Source organism: Nerophis ophidion, linkage group LG18 (genome assembly GCF_033978795.1).
Source record: "Nerophis ophidion isolate RoL-2023_Sa linkage group LG18, RoL_Noph_v1.0, whole genome shotgun sequence".
NCBI lineage: Eukaryota > Metazoa > Chordata > Actinopteri > Syngnathiformes > Syngnathidae > Nerophis > Nerophis ophidion.
This window is the reverse complement of record NC_084628.1, coordinates 27,523,979-27,541,861: the sequence shown is the minus strand read 5'-3', so window position 1 is coordinate 27,541,861 and position 17,883 is coordinate 27,523,979. Positions and strand designations below refer to the sequence as shown.

Sequence of the window (17,883 nt, the reverse complement as noted above, 5' to 3'; positions counted from 1 at the left end):
ACCATACTTTGTTTACATGTGCAACTTTCTCCGACACTGCCACAGAAAGACGTGTTTCATGCCACTCCTTTGTCTCATCTTGTCCACCAAGCGTTTCATACGGTGCCTGAATGTTAACGTGCTATTTAGCCTAGCTGTATGAACATATTGCATCATTATGGCTCGTTTGTAGATCATTTAGTTTCCTTTACTTAAGTCCTCTGTGTACTTAATTTATATATGCATGTTTGATTGATTGATTGAAACTTTTATTAGTAGATTGCAAAGTTCAGTACATATTCCATACAATTGACCACTTGGCACTCAGCGTCAATGGTTGGAATTGGGGGTTAAATCACCATAAATGATTGCCGGGCGCGGCACCGCTGCTGCCCGCTGCTCCCCTCACTTCCCAAGGGGTGATCAAGGGAATGGGTCAAATGCAGAGGACACATTTCACTACACCTAGTGTGTGTGTGACAATCATTGGTACTTTAATTTTAACTTTAAATGGTAACACCCGAATAAGTTTTTCAACTTGCTTCAGTCGGAGTCCACGTTAATCAATTCATGGTAATGTCTCACGACACATTACCTGGATGTAATATTGGGTGCATTTCTGATAGTTGTTTGTGTGCAATGTTGTTCCAGACCACAGCAAACGTTAGCCAGCTTGCAAAGATGGTGATAAATCCATTAGAAGAAGACAGCCTGCCGTTTCCTTTAATTTAGACACACACTTATACTTTTGTACATTCTAAGACAGTCATTTCCAGGAGTTATCTCACCATCTGAGAAGTTTTACTAAAGTTTTCCAATGTTGTAAAATAAATATTACATTTCAACATTTCTGTCAACAAAGATTTGCATCAACCTCGGACACAGTCATTTTGATAGTAGGCTAATATAGCTAATATAGACACATCATTGGTTCGCAGCAGAGTGTGAAGCGACCGGAATGAGAATCAGTACCTCTAAGTCCCGTGTCCATGGTTCTCGCCCGGAAATGAGTGGAGTGCCATCTCCGGGTTGGGGAGGAGACCCTGCCCCAAGTGGAGAAGTTCAAGTACCTAGGAGTCTTGTTTACGAGTGGGGGAAGAGTGGATCGTGAGATCGACAGGCGGATCGGTGCGGCGTCTTCAGTAATGCGGACGTTGTATCGATCCGTTGTGGTGACGAAGGAGCTGAGCCGGAAGGCAATGCTCTCAATTTACCGGTCGATCTACGTTCCCATCCTCACCTATGGTCATGAGCTTTGGGTCATGACCGAAAGGATAAGATCACGGGTACAAGCGGCCGAAATGAGTTTCCTCCGCCGTGTGGCGGGGCTCTCCCTTAGAGATAGGGAGAGAAGCTCTGCCATCCGGGAGGAGCTCAAAGTAAGCCGCTGCTCCTCCACATCGAGAGGAGCCAGATGAGGTGGTTCGGGCGTCTGGTCAGGATGCCACCCGAATGCCTCCCTAGGGAGGAGTTTAGGCCACGGGGAAGACCCAGGACACGTTGGGAAGACTATGTCTCCCGGTTGGCCTGTTAACGCCTCGGGATCCCCCGGGAAGAGCTAGACTAAGTGGCTTGGGAGAGGGAAGTCTGGGCTTCCCTGCTTAGGCTGCTGCCCCCGGGACCCGACCTCGGATAAGCGGAAGAAGATGGATGGATGGATGAATGGATAGACACATCATGTGTTGCCGTCATTATTTCACTTAGGACTTTTAAATTCATTTTGATAGTAGGCTAATATAACTAATACTATAGACACATATGTTGCCTTCATTATAACACTTGTAAAATACTTTTAAAGTCATTTTAAGAGTAGGCTAATATAACTAAGAATATAGACACATCACGTGTTGCCTTGATTATAACACTTATATAAGACTTTCAAAGTCATTTTGATTATAGGCTAATATAGCTAATATAGACACTTACATAATGTGTTGTCTTCGGTATAACACTTATATAAGACTTTTAAAGTCATTTTGATAGTATGCTAATAGACATTTACATACTGTGTTGCCTTCATTACAACCTTTATATAAGGCATTTAATTTGTTTAGTTTTTTTTATTTCTGGTCCAGAATGGCTCTTTCAACATTTTGGTTTGGCAAACCCTGGTTTGGACTGAGCTTTCAACCGGAAGTAGACGTGGCGTTCCGTATTCTAGCCGTCCATAGCGTTTTTACTCTTATGGATTCTTCATTCATCACTACAAGCCATGTTTGTAAGTTTTACAATATAAGAAAAGCAATTCTTACTTACTAAACAGTTTCATGTGTGATGTCTGTAGGAGTGTTTAGATTTAGCTTGTCCTTTGTACGTTAGCATTAAGCGGCATTTGAGCTCAACCTTCATAACTGTACTGATTTTTTCACTTTCTTCCAAATTACATGATTCATTTCCTACATGCATGTGCACTTCATGTGAATGTATGATGTACTCTCAATGTGGAGAATATCAACAAAACACCTCAAGTTATTATTTTCATTTTTAATTCAAAGGGCAGTTTAGATATTTGGCAAACTGAATTGCAACATTCAGGGAGGGCAGAATATAGTGTAGCCTGTGGTACTTTTTACAATAAGCAGCAACAATTTAAATTATATTGTCGACCAAGTCAAATTCCTTGTGTGTTGACCAATGAAGCGGATCCTGATTCTGATAAGAAAAAATATGTTATTATTAATAACTAATAACACATATTTGTTGTTAAATATACTTTACAATTTTGGGGGGAGTTTTAAAAGAAAACATGTATCATTGCAAATGAAATCATATGACATCATGTCATATTGACCCCGCCCCTAGCCATGCCCACACCCTTACATACATACATGTTCTACCATATTTGTTTCATTTTGCTTGATCGTAAAATATGTTGATCGAAGTGCTTTTTTCTTTTTAACATACACACACGTGCAATTACATTTTTCCTCTCAATGTGCCCGCTGAGTCCAAATAATTGCCCTGGTCTGATTTAGATGTATTTCACGTTCTTTTCTACACGTTAAACTAAATGTTGTATATAGAATGCTTAAAATATTCATATTTTTGGCTGTCTTGAACAAATGAATTAGATGTACATTATCTCTTAAATGGTAAAAAAGTGGCTTAAGTTTGTGTTTATTTCGTCAGACCATTTAGGAGCGTGTCAAACTCAAGCACCGGGTTCAGATCTGGCCTACCACTTCATTGTATATGGCCCGCCAAAGCCTAGAAATAATATGCATCCATAAAGTACTTACTAAATGTATTCTTTCTTTCCGTTTTGACAGAAAAAAAATATTTATTGTATGCACTTGCAGGTATTTTATTGAATAATATCTAATAATGCAACAAACACTATATTATTATACATTAAACAGTTTTTCTCTTAAAATAAAAAAAAAGCTTAAATATCTGCTTGGTTTTATGTACTAATCTGTAATAATGTTGGTAATGTTATCAATGTAAGGTTAAGTTACATTTGTAGGAATTTAGGTTGGAAAGTAGTTACATCTGATAATGATGAACCTTTAGTTTCATGTTTCCTAATAATGTAACAAATATATTATTATACATTAAACTTTTTTGCAAACACGAAAATAAATATCTGGTTTACTTAATATTTCAAAGCAAGTTATTAATTAAATGTTACGTTGTAAAAAGTTTATAGATTTTCCGGTAAAAAATTAATTGCTGCTCAGTGGCCATAATTTTATCATTAAAAAACAGCAGTAACATGTTTTTCTATTTAAAGTAATATACCACAAAAAGAACCAGCACAGAGTACATTTTTCCATTTACAGAAACATCTCATAAAACAAAAAAAACTATCGAATCCACAGTAGAATTCTGCCAGCTGCCAGTCTACAGATTTTTTTTTTACGGGGTATGTAAAAAATATATATTGTTGTGCAATTATATTATGTATGAGGTGAATGTTACTCTCAGTTACAAGCAGCCCTCTGAGGGCAGCCATAACTGCGATGTGGCCCTTGATGAAAATCCGTTTGACACCACTGTTTTAGAGTGTTATTAACGAAAAAAGACACCTGAACTGTATGTCCTGTTGAATGCAGAGATTTTTTGTAATATTGTATATTCGACTGTCAGATGTATCATTTAAAGTTAAAGTACCAATGATTGTCACATACTAGATGTGGCGAAATTATTCTCTGCATTTGACCCATCACCCTTGATCACCCCCTGGGAGGTGAGGGGAGCAGTGGGCAGCAGGGACGCGCCCGGGTATCATTTATGGTGATTTAACCCCCAATTCCAACCCTTAATGCCGAGTGCCAAGCAGGGAGGTAACGGGTCCAATTTTTATAGTCTTTGGTAGGACTCGGCCGGGATTTGAACTCACGACCTACCGATCTCAGGGCGGACACTCTAACCACTGAGTAGGTGAGCTTTAAGATTCATTTGACAGATGAAAAACAATCCAAACTTGTAGTACAGTTCTGTCTGCTACTCTTTGCAGTAGAGATATCCGATAATATCGGATAAATGCTTAAAAATGTAATATCGGAAATTATCGGTATCTGTTTCAAAAAGTAAAATATATGACTTTTTAAAAACGCCGCTGTACGGAGTGGTACACGGACGTAGGGAGAAGTACAGAGGGACAATAAACACTAAAGGCACCACCTTTGCGTGCCAGTCCAATCAAATAATATCTACGGCTTTTCACACACACAAATGAATGCAAGACATACTTGGTCAACAGCCATACAGGTCACACTGAGGGTGGCCTTGTAAACAACTTTAACACGGTTACAAATATGCGACACACTGTGAACCCACACAAACAAGAATGACAAACACATTTCGGTAGAACATCTGCACCGTAACACAACAGAACAAATACCCAGAATCCCTTGCAGCACTAACTCTTCCGGGACGCAACAATGTACACCCCCCGCTACCCCCACCCCCCACCCCCCAACCTCCTCATGCTCTCTCAGGGAGAGCATGTCCCAAATTCCAAGCTGCTGTTTTGAGGCATGTTAAAAAAAATAATCCACTTTGTGACTTCAATAAAAAATATGGCAGTGCCATGTTGGCATTTTTTTCCATAACTTGAGTGTTCTCATTTTGGAAAACCTTGTTACATTGTTTAATGCATCCAGCGGGGCATCGCAACAAAATTAGGCATAATAATGTGTTAATTCCATGACTGTATGTATCGGTTGATATTGGAATCTGTAATTTAAGAGTTGGACAATATCGGAAATCGGCAAAAAAGCCATTAACGAACATCTCTACTCTGCAGTTAAGGAAGTCAATGGGCCAGTATGGGATCAAATCCCACTGACTCACTTAGGGACTCAAAGGAGGGGGCCTAAAAAGAGTACCTGCTGGGGGCCCTCCCCGTTGACCATAGCTGGGGGTGGCGGTGACGCCAGGATGGGGAGCTCAGGGCTGAGAAGCTGGCCGGACTCCAGAGGTGGGGTGTGGTCTGCCATGTTTCCCTCATTCACACCACTAAAGAGGTTCTTCTGCAACAAATCATCCATTTGCAAAAAAAAAGTCAGTGACAAAAAACATGAGGCAAAAGATGTTTAGAACTACATAAAAACATTCTCTCTGCAGCCGATATCGGCCCAATATCTACAAGACAAGTATTGATTCATATGTGTTTGCATGTGAAATGTGTGATATCATGTGCGATACAGGCAGTCCTCCCATAAGCACACAATTTCTTATATTTTACAAAAGGTAAACATGCTAGGCTATAGGAGATAGCCGCTACACAACAGCTAAGCAGACACTCAACATACGTAATGATCACTGAACAATAAAACAGAACATTTGTCAATACAAACAAGTATTAAATATAGTTGCATATCCGTCTCCGAGGCAGAAGTTTATTAAAAAGTATCCAGTAACATACATGTCCGCATCATTCGCCTTCCTGCGTCATGCATTTAAATTAATTTGTTGCTGTGGCCACTAGGTAGGCAAGGATAAGTTATGCCAGACCTGGAAAAATACCAAACCTAGCCCGCTGGGCGTTCTACATCATTTTTTAGACCTCTAACATTAAAACTGTAGCCGCCATCATGCTGTGCAGTGTTGTTTTTAAATGACTAAGTTTTAAACTATAGGGAGTATCTAAATGGTTGAAATCTGCACTTTTCAGTGTTATAGGAGTAATTACGGTAATCTACGTCACATCAGCTCAGACCAGGAACAAAGCAGAGTGGTCGGGGTTTGTTTTCAGAGCAGCCGGCCAGAAACGCGTGTGTCAGAAACAGATGCGGAAGCAAATTTGTACAACAAATGTTTGCATAAAAGTGAAAACATTCCATATTGTAGGTGTTTATCACACTTTGCTTTGATATGTTGCTGTTTGTTACATTTTTGTTGTGTTTTACTTTATTGTAAAATATGTCTATGGAGGAGCGATGTTCATGAATTGTTAATATTCAGTGTTTTATTGCTAATCCCACTTTCTTTACTACAATGTACATTTTGGGTGTCCCATTCAGTAAAAAACTATAAAATTAGACGGAGCTGATGCAACCAGCTGCCACCTCAGTTGCACAATTTTTACATGCAGCTACAAAAGTACAACACAACAAAAAGATGTTGCCAAAAAAACATTAGCACTCCACTCAGATTAATGTCGGTATCAACCGATACTCAAGGCTCCAATAGCGTTATCATATTTGAAGAACACAAATATTCTTTGCTTAATGTACAGTTGACTATTGTTTTTGTTTATGATCGTTTTTATAATCACAGTATTGTTTGTTTCGACATGGAGGGAGGTTACAGAACACTGCTGAGGCTTTTCTGGCAGCTAATTTTGCGATTACAATGATATGCATGAAAACGTTGAAGCACAGTGACACTTTGAGATACTTTTCTATACAGTCATGGATGTAAAGTACGCCGGCTCAGTTCTTTTTGTGAATTAAGTAAGTATCGCATGTCAGGGAAATTCACAGGTACAGACAGCACTGGTAACAAAAAAAACTCAATTCACATCCAAATCGCGATCCTTATTCATCCCCAGTCGATATTGATTCATTATTTTCAAAAATCGATTAAAAAAAACAAAAACATTTTCTTTTTTAAATCGGAATCTATTGATAAAAATTAATTTTTAGGCAATCTCCACGCCACCAGAAGGAGTTTATTTAACCTGTTTCAAAAAAAGATGTCATTTTTTAAATAAAATATGATATAAATATAATATATAAAATAAAAATGAAAAAAATATATATACTTTTTTTATAATATGTATATAATATATAAAATACAAAATGAGACAAAAAATATTTAATAAATATCAATTAAAAAATACCCTAAATTTCAGACTATAAGTTGCTACTTCTTTCTTACATTTGAACCCTGCGGCTTGTAAAACGGTGCCGCTAATTTATTAACTTTAAGCTAACAGCCATGTTTTGTGTTTAATAGTTTTCATTAAACTCAAGCAGACACAATGAATTGGTGTTTGTGCTATATCCCCATCTGATATCGCTCACTGCTGATGTTGCGGGTTGAAAATGTACTTCCTGTTTTAATGCGCTGAACCGGAAGTAAAACCGTCCCTGGCGCATTTTACTCATTCATCACTCTAAGCAACATTTATAAGTTTTAAAATATAATTGAAACAATTCTTACTGACAAAGCCGTCCCATGTGTGATGTCTGTAGGAGTGTTTTTATTTGTACGTCCTATTGTAATGTAATGAAGCTAGCGCCGTTAGCATTAGCTAATAGGCTAACACGTTTACGGGTGTCTGTGTTTGTATTATTAACTTACGATGACATTCTTTTTGTATTGTTACAGTTCCACTCGATTAAAGAGCGAGCTTCCGTGGCGAGTGGGTCCATGACGATGACTTCTGTTTTGTATGATCAACCATTTTACTGCCTTGTTACAGACACAGTTCGGAAACTATTAAGGTACGTGTTTTTCTTCAAAAATTTAGTAGGTGCGGCTTATATACCGCTGCACTCTATAGTGCGGAGAATGCAGTAATATAATATTCCAAAGTATCGCCATCTTTTGGACGAGATCACTCACTGCCGGTGTTGCGGGTTAAAAATTGACTTCCCGTCTTAATGCGGTGAACCGGAAGTAAAACAGTCCATAGCGCATACTACTCGTGTGGATTCTTCATTCATCGCTCCAAGCCACGTTTGCAAATTTTACACTGTAACTAAGACAATTCTTACCGACTAAACCGTCCTACGTGTGATGCCTGAAGCGGTGTTTTCATTTGTATGTGCTAACGTAATGTAATGACGCTGGCACCGTTAGCATTAGCTAATACGCTAACACATTTATTAACTTAAAACTCGATTCTTTTTGTATCATTTCAGTTTCACCTAAGTAAAAAACTAGCTTCCGTAGCTCGTGGGTCCATGACGATGACTTCTGTTTTGTGTGATCAGCCCTTTTACTGCCTTGTTACAGACACCGTTAGGAAACTATTAAGGTCCATGTTTTTCTTCTAAAATTTAGTGGGTGCGGCTTATATACTCTATAGTGCGGAGAATACGGTAATATAATATTCCAAAGTATCGGCATCTTTTGGACGAGAACCGGAAGTAAATCCGTCCATAGCGCATTCTACTTGTGTGGATTCTTCATTCATCGCTCCAAGCCACGTTTCCAAGTTTTACCCTGTAACTAAAACAATTCTTACTGACTAAACCGTCCCATGTGTGATGCCTGTAGCGGTGTTTTCATTTGTATGTGCTATCGTAATGTAATGAAGATGACGTTGTTAGCATTAGCAAATACCCTAATATATTTACACGTTTAACGTAAAACGTCATTCTTTTTGTATTGCTTCAGTTTTACCTCAAAAGAGATAGCTTCCGCAGCTAGTGGGTCCATGACGATGACTTCTGTTTTGTTTGATCAGCCGTTTTACTGCCTTGTTACAGACACCGTTTGGAAACAACCAAGGTACGCGTTTTTCTTCTAAAATTTAGTGGGTGCGGCTTATATACCGGTGGAGAATAAGGTAATATAATATTCCAAAGTATAATATTACAGTGCAATATAAAGATTGCTAGAAGGAGCAGATATGACTTGGACTGAAAGAAGAAGCAGCCTGATGATGAGTGATTAAATACAATCTCCTATGTGACGGGAGATGCCCAAGTGGATGTGGCGTAATGAAATATGACACCTAATAAAATGAGTGTGCCCGAGCGAGCGCGGATCACGTGTAGAGTTGGCAACGAAAAAACACCATGAGAAAGAGAGAGAGAGATGTATCATGTGTCCTTGGACCTAATTACAGTCCAGCGCCTGCGCTCCTAAAAGCTGGCAGTGATCTGGCTTATCTGTTAGCTTTGGCCCCTCCCTGCCTTAAGCTGAGACAACACAGCGCGTTTACCAATGTGATGGTCAATGAACTGCGGCTGCGGGGGGAGCACACACAAGCTTGCTGGATGATAACAATAATAATAATAATAAGCGTCACACTTTGTCCTTAAATGTTAGAAAGCCAAATTTAAATGCAATGAAAATCAAGTTGAAGATGAAGAAGGCCCCAAGCAAAGTGCAACGCACACTTTTTGACTGGCACTATTTGTGCAATAATCCAACTGCTGCGCTCTTGGAGTTAGCGAGGAAACAGCATGAGTGTGCAATAAAGTCACAATCTGAAAACTTGCCCAGCCGAGGAAACGAACATCTGCTTATCGTGTTTGAGAGCGGCAACACCTGGCTGCCAGGTGCAGGGCATAATCAGACCCTACATACTGTATGAGGCGTTCACTGTTCAGTTAGGATTCATCAAGCATCGAGGATTAGGTGTCTTACTCGCGGTTTTAGCTCGGTTAACTTTGCAGCCAAGCTAGTGTATGTATCAATAATGAATTAGGCAAAATGTGTTCTGGACCAAAAATCACTACCTATTCTCTACTGCTCGCGAGTGTTGCCATATTTTAGTTTTCAGGCAGAAATATTGGGAAATAACGACAAAGGAGCACTTCTTTTCACTAAACGTGTCAAAAAATACTTAATGTTGGGTGTAGCACATACGAACATTGTTACATATACTGTAATATTGTACATGGTAATTGGGATTTGTTATATATTGTATAAAAATATAATATATCAATATATATTGTAGAGGGGCGGAGCCGACGGCCTGGCAGGACATGCTATAGCCATGCTCAAGATGGCGGCAAGGAGGCGGAGAATGCGGCGCAACGGAGAGGCGGGGCGTGCCGGGAGCAAGGCCACTGCAATCCAGATCAGGTGCGTGGCTCACACACCAGAAATCAGTCTACATATCTCCTCGCAGTATATAAAAGGGGAGGAGGAGGAAAGATAAAGTGAGGAGGTGGAGTGTCCGTAGCAGATGCAGCGCAGGAGCGATCAAAGAACGACAGAGAACAGCACACATGAGACGACGACGTGGCCGGCTGAAAGAGCGACCGAGGAGAGGAGCTGAAAGAGCGATCCGAGCTGCCGAAAAAACTTTATTGAAACAGAAAGAGTCAAACCTGTGCTCGAGTGAGATGTCCTTCCTTGGTGGTCAGTGAAACCCGCACGACAGTGAGAGTCTGTCACAATATTGTATACTGTGTATGTGTAAATATTACATATATGTCATATTGCTACTATGGTACATTTTAGTCTACTTAATACCTGCATTATCCTTTCCATCCTTTGAAACTGAGCTACTGTGTGGAACAATGTCCCTTGTGGATCAATAAAGTTTGTCTAAGTCTGTTTAAAAATATTTTCAAAGATTAGGTGCATTTGCAAGCAGCTAAATTTAGTCAGAAAGCAAACTATAAACTGCTGGCCAAGAAAGCACCACAATTCTCAACAAAAGGAGGAAGAATATAACTGAAAACATTTGTACGCACGGACAAAACTTTAGTACATCGGTATGTGGAACTAAATTGAGGCATGGATTGAGCAATGTACAAATATGATCCAGTTTGGGAGGCTGTTAAAGATAAACGTATTGAAATATTATTCATCTCATATGCGAATCCTAACTGACTTGGCTGTTTATGGAATGAGCTGTTGTATTTTATTCATGTAAATTCCATCCATCCATCCATCTTCTTCCGCTTATCCGAGGTCGGGTCGTGGGGGCAGCAGCCTAAACAGGGAAGCCCAAACTTCCCTTTTCCCAGGTATTTTGTCCAGCTCCTCCGGGGATTCCGAGGCGTTCCCAGGCCAGCCGGGAGACATAGTCTTCCCAACGTGTCCTGGGTCTTCCCTGTGGCCTCCTACTGGTCAGACGTGCCCGAAACACCTCCCTAGGGAAGCAATCAGGTGGCATCTGGACCATATGCCCAAACATTCTCATCTGGCTCCTCTCGATGTGGGAGAAGCAGCTGCTTTACTTTGAGCTCCTCCCGAACGACAGAGTTTCTCACCCTATCTATAAGGGAGAGCCCCGCCACCCGCGGAGGAAAGTCATTTCGGTCGCTTGTACCGGTGATCTTGTCCTTTCGCTCATAACCCAAAGCTCATGACCATAGGTGAGGATGGGAATGTAGATCAACCGGTGAATTGAGAGCTTTGCCTTCCGGCTCAGCTCCTTCTTCACCACAACGTAACAGCTTCTGCATTACTGAGGACGCCGCACCGATTCCGACTGTCAACCTCACGATCCACTTTTCCCTAACTCGTGAACAAGACTCCGAGGTACTTGAACTCCTCCACTTGGGGCAAGATCTCCTCCCCAACCCGGAGATGGCACTCCACCGTTTTCCGGGCGAGAACCATGGACTCTGACTTGGAGGTGCTGATTCTCATCCCAGTCGCTTCACATTCGGCTGCGAACCGATCCAGTGAGAGCTGAAGATCTTGGCCAGAAGAAGCCATCAGGACCACATCATCTGCAAAAAGCAGAGACCTAATCCTGCAGCCACCAAACCAGATAATCTCAACGCCTTGACTGTGCCTAGAAATTCTGTCCATAAAAGTTATGAACAGAATCGGTGACAAAGGGCAACCTTGGCGGAGTCCAACCCTGACTAGAAACGGGTCCAACTTACTGCCGGCGATGCGGACCAAGCTCCGACACTGATCATACAGGAAGCGGACCGCCACAATCAGACAGTCTGTTACCCCATACTCTCTGAGCACTCCCCACAGGACTTCCCGGGGTACACGGTCGAATACCTTCTCCAAGTCCACAAAGCACATGTAGACTGGTTGGGCAAACTCCCATGCACCCTCAAAGACGTACATAAGTATTGAGATATTATTCACCTCATATGCAAATCCAAACTGACTTGACTGTTTATGAAGATAGCTGTTGTATTTAATCCATGTATATTGTGCTAGAAAATAAATAAATGTTGGATGTCGAACATACAAACACTGTATCAAAAAAACATTTTCAAAGATTGGGTGCATTGGCAAACAGCTAAAATCATGCACAAACTATAACCTGCTACCCAAGAAAGCGCAACAACTATTCTTAACAAAAGGGGAGAAATATAACTGATACAATTTGTACGCATGAACACTTGAAACCTTTAGCACATTATATTGTGTCATGGATTAATGAACAATGTGCAAATATGATCCAGTTTAGGAGGCTGTTGTTATCCCCAAAGCCCAAAAAAAGTCTGCGGGCTGTAGAGCTTTTTCATTTCGGGCTCCAGTACTCTGGAATGCCCTCCCGGTAACAGTTCGAGATGCTACCTCAGTAGAAGCATTTAAGTCTCACCTTAAAACTCATTTGTATGCTCTAGCCTTTAAATAGACTCCCTTTTCAGACCAGTTGATCTGCCGTTTCTTTTCTTTTTCTTCTATGTCCCACTCTCCATTGTGGAGGGAGTCCGGTCCGATCCGGTGGCCATGTACTGCTCGCCTGTGTATCGGCTGGGGACATCTCTGCGCTGCTGATCAGCCTCCTCTTGGGATGGTTTCCTGCTGGCTCCGCTGTGAACGGGACTCTCGCTGCTGTGTTGGATCCGCTTTGGACTGGACTCGCGCGACTGTGTTGGATCCATTATGGATTGATCTTTCACAGTATCATGTTCTCATAGTCATCATTGTCACCGACGTCCCACTGGGTCATTATTGTCACCGATGTCCCACTGGGTGTGAGTTTTCCTTGCCCTTATGTGGGCCTACCGAGGATGTCGTAGTGGTTTGTGCAGCCCTTTGAGACACTAGTGATTTAGGGCTATATAAGTAAACATTGATTGATTGATTGATATTATTCATCTCATATGCAAATCCTAGCCGACTTGACTGTTAATGACTGTTGTATTTCATCCACTTAAATTGTGTTAGAAAATAAGGACTGGAATTGAATGTGTGTAGGTAAATTGCTATAAAGTGGATTAAATAAGCCTGGTTTCTTCCTACTCCCTTTCAAACATGTAAAGAGAAATGTAAATATATGTTAAGTGCACAACTTTGTAACAGTGTTTGGAAATGAACTTTAACCGTACACGCTACAGATGTCATGTTTGTGTTTGTTTTGTTATCATCAGCAAGCGAGTTGTTTATTGCAGTGTTTTTCAACCTTTTTTGAGCCAAGGCACGTTTTTTGCGTTGAAAAAATCCGGGGGCACACCGCCAGCAGAAATCATTACAAAAATTAAACTCCATTGACAATAAAAAGTTGTTGTCGCGATTGTTGGATATGACTTTAAACCATAAACCATAACCAAGCATGCATCACCATAGCTCTTGTCTCAAAGTAGGTGTGCTGTCATGACCTGTCACATCACACCCTGACTTATTTTGAATTTTCTGTGGTTTTCCTGTGTGTAGTGTTTTAGTTCTTGTCTTCCGCTACTGTTTTGGTGGCTTTTTCTCTTTTTTTGGCATTTTCCTGTAGCAGTTTCATGTCTTCCTTTGAGCGATATTTCCTGCATCTACTTTGTTTTAGAAATCAAGAATATTTCAGTTTTTATTATCCTTCTTTGTGGTGACAACGTTGATTGTCAGGTCATGTTCGGATGTACATTGTGGATGCCGTCTTTGCTCCACAGTAAGTCTTTGCTGTCTTCCAGCATTCTGTTTTTGTTTACTTTGTAGCCAGTTAAGTTTTAGTTTAGTTCTGCATAGCCTTCCCTAAGCATCAATGCCTTTTCTTAGGATCACTAAGAAAAGGTTTAAGCATTAGACACATTTTTACCTGCACACTGCCTCCCGCTGTTTCCGACATCTACAAAGCAATTAGATACCAGCTGCCACCTCAGCTATTCCATATCAGTATATGGAATAGTATTACACGGTTACCCTGCCAAGTTTTAGTCAGCACAAACACTGAACAACACATAATTTGCTGACTATAATTACTGGTTTGCAAAAAATATTTTCAACTCAAAAAGGTGAAATTAGATAATCTCCCACTGCACAACTGTGTGCCGCGGCACACTGGTTTTAGGGCTGGGTGATATCGCCTTTTATTAATATCTCGATATTCTTAGGCCATTTCACAATAAATGGTAAATGGGTTATACTTGTATAGCGCTTTTCTACCTTTAAGATACTCAAAGCGCTTTGACACTATTTCCACATTCACCCATTCACACACTGATGCCGGGAGCTGCCATGCAAGCCACTAACCAGGAACCCTCAGGAGCAAGGGTGAAGTGTTTTGCTCAAGAACACAACGGACGTGACATGGTTGGTAGAAGCTGGGGATCGAACCAGGAACCCTCAGATTGCTGGCACGGCCACTCTCCCAACCGCGCCACGCCGTCCTCAATACACCATATATATCGCTTGATGCATATAATCACAACAGTATGATGATTTTTTTATGTGTCTACATTAAAACATTCTTGTTTATACTGCATTAATATATGCTCATTTTAAAGTTTCATGCAGAGAGGGAAATCACAACTAAGTCAACTTACCAAAACTGTATGTATTAAACAGTTATAAAGCAGTGGCAAAAACATTCATGTCATTTCAAAACAGAAAGTGCAAGATTGTCAGAGACATTTTAAAACAAACTATGAGTGCACTTTTGTGCATGATGTCACTAAGATGACATATCAAAGCAACACTAAATTAAAGTGCACTTTTTGTACAGAACGCCGCTACATTAGTTAAAAACAAAGTGCACTTTTGTGCATGATGTCACAAGATATTTCATTAACTGTCAAATAAAGATGAGCTGCATAATAGGAAAACAAATAGTGTATGTCCTTCGCTATGTGGTAGGTTCTTGGGGACGTTATCTCCTTCTGTTGTTGACTATTTTTTCATACGGTGTTGATGTGGAAATGGTTGCTTTGGGCATTTTGTTGGTGTGGCACCGAACGGAGATCTTGACATGCGGAGTTTCAAGCACTCCTTATTCTCTAGCGGGTGACTTTTCAAATGATGCTACAAATTAGTAGTGCTGCTACTTCTTGTAGCCAAGCTTTTGCCGCATACTTGACATACAGGTGCTGGTCATATTATTAGAATATCATGAAAAAGTTTATTTTATTCATTAATTCCATTTAGATAGTCAAACTTGTAGACTGTATACATTCATTCCAAACAGACTGATACATTTCAAGTGTTTTTTGCCAAAAAGGAGATGATTATAGCTGACAACCAATGAAAACTCTAAATTCAACATCTCAGAAAAGTAAAATATGGTGAACAGGTCAGATATTGAAGACACCTGGTGCCACACTCTAATTAGCTAACTAATTTGTATTTAACCGTTTTGGTATGGGGGTTTCGGTTCGCAGGTGTACCGAACGAGTTTCCACACGGTCATATTAAGTAGCGGTAGGTACGCAGGTTGTGTAAACAATGCACACCGAGGCACAACACACGGCATGCTAGCAGCGACCGGGCTACGATAGACTGACCATACCTCCTCTTTTCACTGGATATGTCCTGTTTTGTGGTGCTGTCCAGGTGGAATTAGATGCTTCAAATGTCCGGCATTTTAAGTTAGGGTTGCGTGTATTTTCAATGTACATTCGGGGTTAAGAAGGGGTTAAAAAAAAATTAAATTGTACACGTAGCAGCATTCGCGAGGCAGGGGCAGAGACAGAGAGCGAAAGAGTTGTGATAAACGCGCATGCGTCGCCAGGCTCTGCTTTTTACCAATAGATTTATCAGATTTAACTTTTTATTATTTATAGCAGGGGTGTCAAAAGTGTGCCCCGGAAGCCATTTTATGCCCACGGCTAATGTTTTAAAGGCCCGCGGCACATTTTAAAAATACTATTAAAATAAACAAAAACATAAACAAAAGTGAAATGAAAAGCTTAAAGGCTAAATGCAATTTTGAAAAAGTTGCAACGTTGACTAATAAAACAAAGCTGTTTTTTTTCTTTCAAACTGTCATTGCTCAAAACAAAATAATGAATCAAAATCAATGTTATTATGAATTATTGACCTATCCAAGGTTCCCATTACTTCACATCAAATAGTCCACTACTAAAAATATTTTTGGTGGAAGATTTTGAAAATTTGGTAAATAAATAACCCAAAAATTTATATTTTGTTGTTTTCTTACTGTACCGAAAATGAACAGAATCGTGACCTCTGAACAGAGGTACGTACCGAACAAAAATTTTGGTGTACCGTTACACCCCTAGTTGGAACGGAAGTGTTTCGGCTAACGTTTGAAAGGTTAGGTGATGACGGCAGTGTTTCGGTTAACGTTTAAAAGGATAGGTAATGATGGAAGTGTTTCAGCTAACGTTTAAAAGGATGAGTGATGACGGAAGTGTTTCAGCTAACGTTTAAAAGGATGAGTGATGACGGAAGTGTTTTGGCTAACGTTTAAAAAGATGAGTGATGACGGAGGTGTTCGGCTAACTTTTAAAAAGATGAGTGATGACAGAAGTGTTTCGGCTAACGTTTAAAAAGATGAGTGATGATGTAGGTGTTTTGGCTAACTTAAAAAGATGAGTGATGACGGAAGTGTTTCGGCTAACTTAAAAAGATGAGTGATGACGGAAGTGTTTCGGCTAACTTTTAAAAGGACGAGTGATGAGGGAAGTGTTTCAGCTAACATTTAAAAAAATGAGTGATGACGGATGTGTTTCGGCTAACGTTTAAAAGGATTAGTGATGACGGAAGTGTTTCGGCTTACATTTAAAAGGACGAGTGATGACGGAAGTGTTTCGGCTAACGTTTAAAAAGATGAGTGATGACGGAAGTGTTTCGGCTAACGTTTAAAAGGATGAGTGATGAGGGAAGTGTTTCAGCTAACAGTTAAAAAAATGAGTGATGACGGATGTGTTTCGGGCCCTGCGATGAGGTGGCGACTTGTCCAGGGTGTACCCCGCCTTCCGCCCGATTGTAGCTGAGATAGGCGCCAGCGCCCCCCGCAACCCCGAACGGGAATAAGCGGCAGGAAATGGATGGATGGATGGATGTGTTTCGGCTAACGTTTAAAAGGATTAGTGATGAAGGAAGTGTTTTGGCTAACGTTTAAAAAGATGTGTGATGACGGAAGTGTTTTGGCTAACGTTTAAAAACGATGAGCGATGACGGAAGTGTTTCGGCTAACGTTTCAAAGGACGAATGATGACAGAAGTGTTTCGGCTAACGTTTAAAAAGACGAGTGTTGACGGAAATGTTTCCGCTAACTTTTAAAAAGGACGAGTGATGACAGAAGTGTTTCGGCTAACGTTTAAAAAGATGAGTGATGACGGAAGTGTTTCGGTTAACGTTTAAAAAGATGAATGTTGACGGAAGTGTTTCGGCTAACAATAAAAAACATGAGTGAAGACGGAAGTGATTCGGCTAACGTTTGAAAAGATGATTGATGATGGAAGTGTTTCGGCTACCGTTTATAAATATGATTGATGACGGAAGTGTTTCGGCTACCGTTTAAAAGGACAAATGATGACATAAGTGTTTCGGCTAACATTTAAAAGGACGAATGATGACAGAAGTGATCGGCTAACGTTTGAAAAGACGAGTGTTGACGGAAATGTTTCAGATAACGTTTAAAGGATGAGTCATGACGGAAGCGTTTCGGCAAACGTT

General features: G+C 40.4%; 1 protein-coding gene and 1 long non-coding RNA gene across 2 annotated transcripts in view; one reads left to right on the top strand and one right to left on the bottom strand.

Annotated features, from left to right (window-relative positions):
* LOC133537052 (uncharacterized) overlaps positions 1-13,523 on the top strand; it is a 64,482-nt gene extending 50,959 nt beyond the window's left edge. Inside the window, exons 2-3 of the long non-coding RNA XR_009802597.1 lie at positions 7,762-7,877; positions 10,067-13,523. This is a non-coding gene — a long non-coding RNA (uncharacterized LOC133537052). The remainder of the gene's footprint in view (positions 1-7,761; positions 7,878-10,066) is intronic.
* fndc3a (fibronectin type III domain containing 3A) overlaps positions 1-17,883 on the bottom strand; it is a 177,526-nt gene that overhangs the window by 156,556 nt on the left and 3,087 nt on the right. The window contains exon 3 of the mRNA XM_061877887.1: positions 5,313-5,456. Within this exon, the coding sequence (XP_061733871.1) occupies positions 5,313-5,423 (111 nt within the window). The 5' untranslated portion in view covers positions 5,424-5,456. The remainder of the gene's footprint in view (positions 1-5,312; positions 5,457-17,883) is intronic.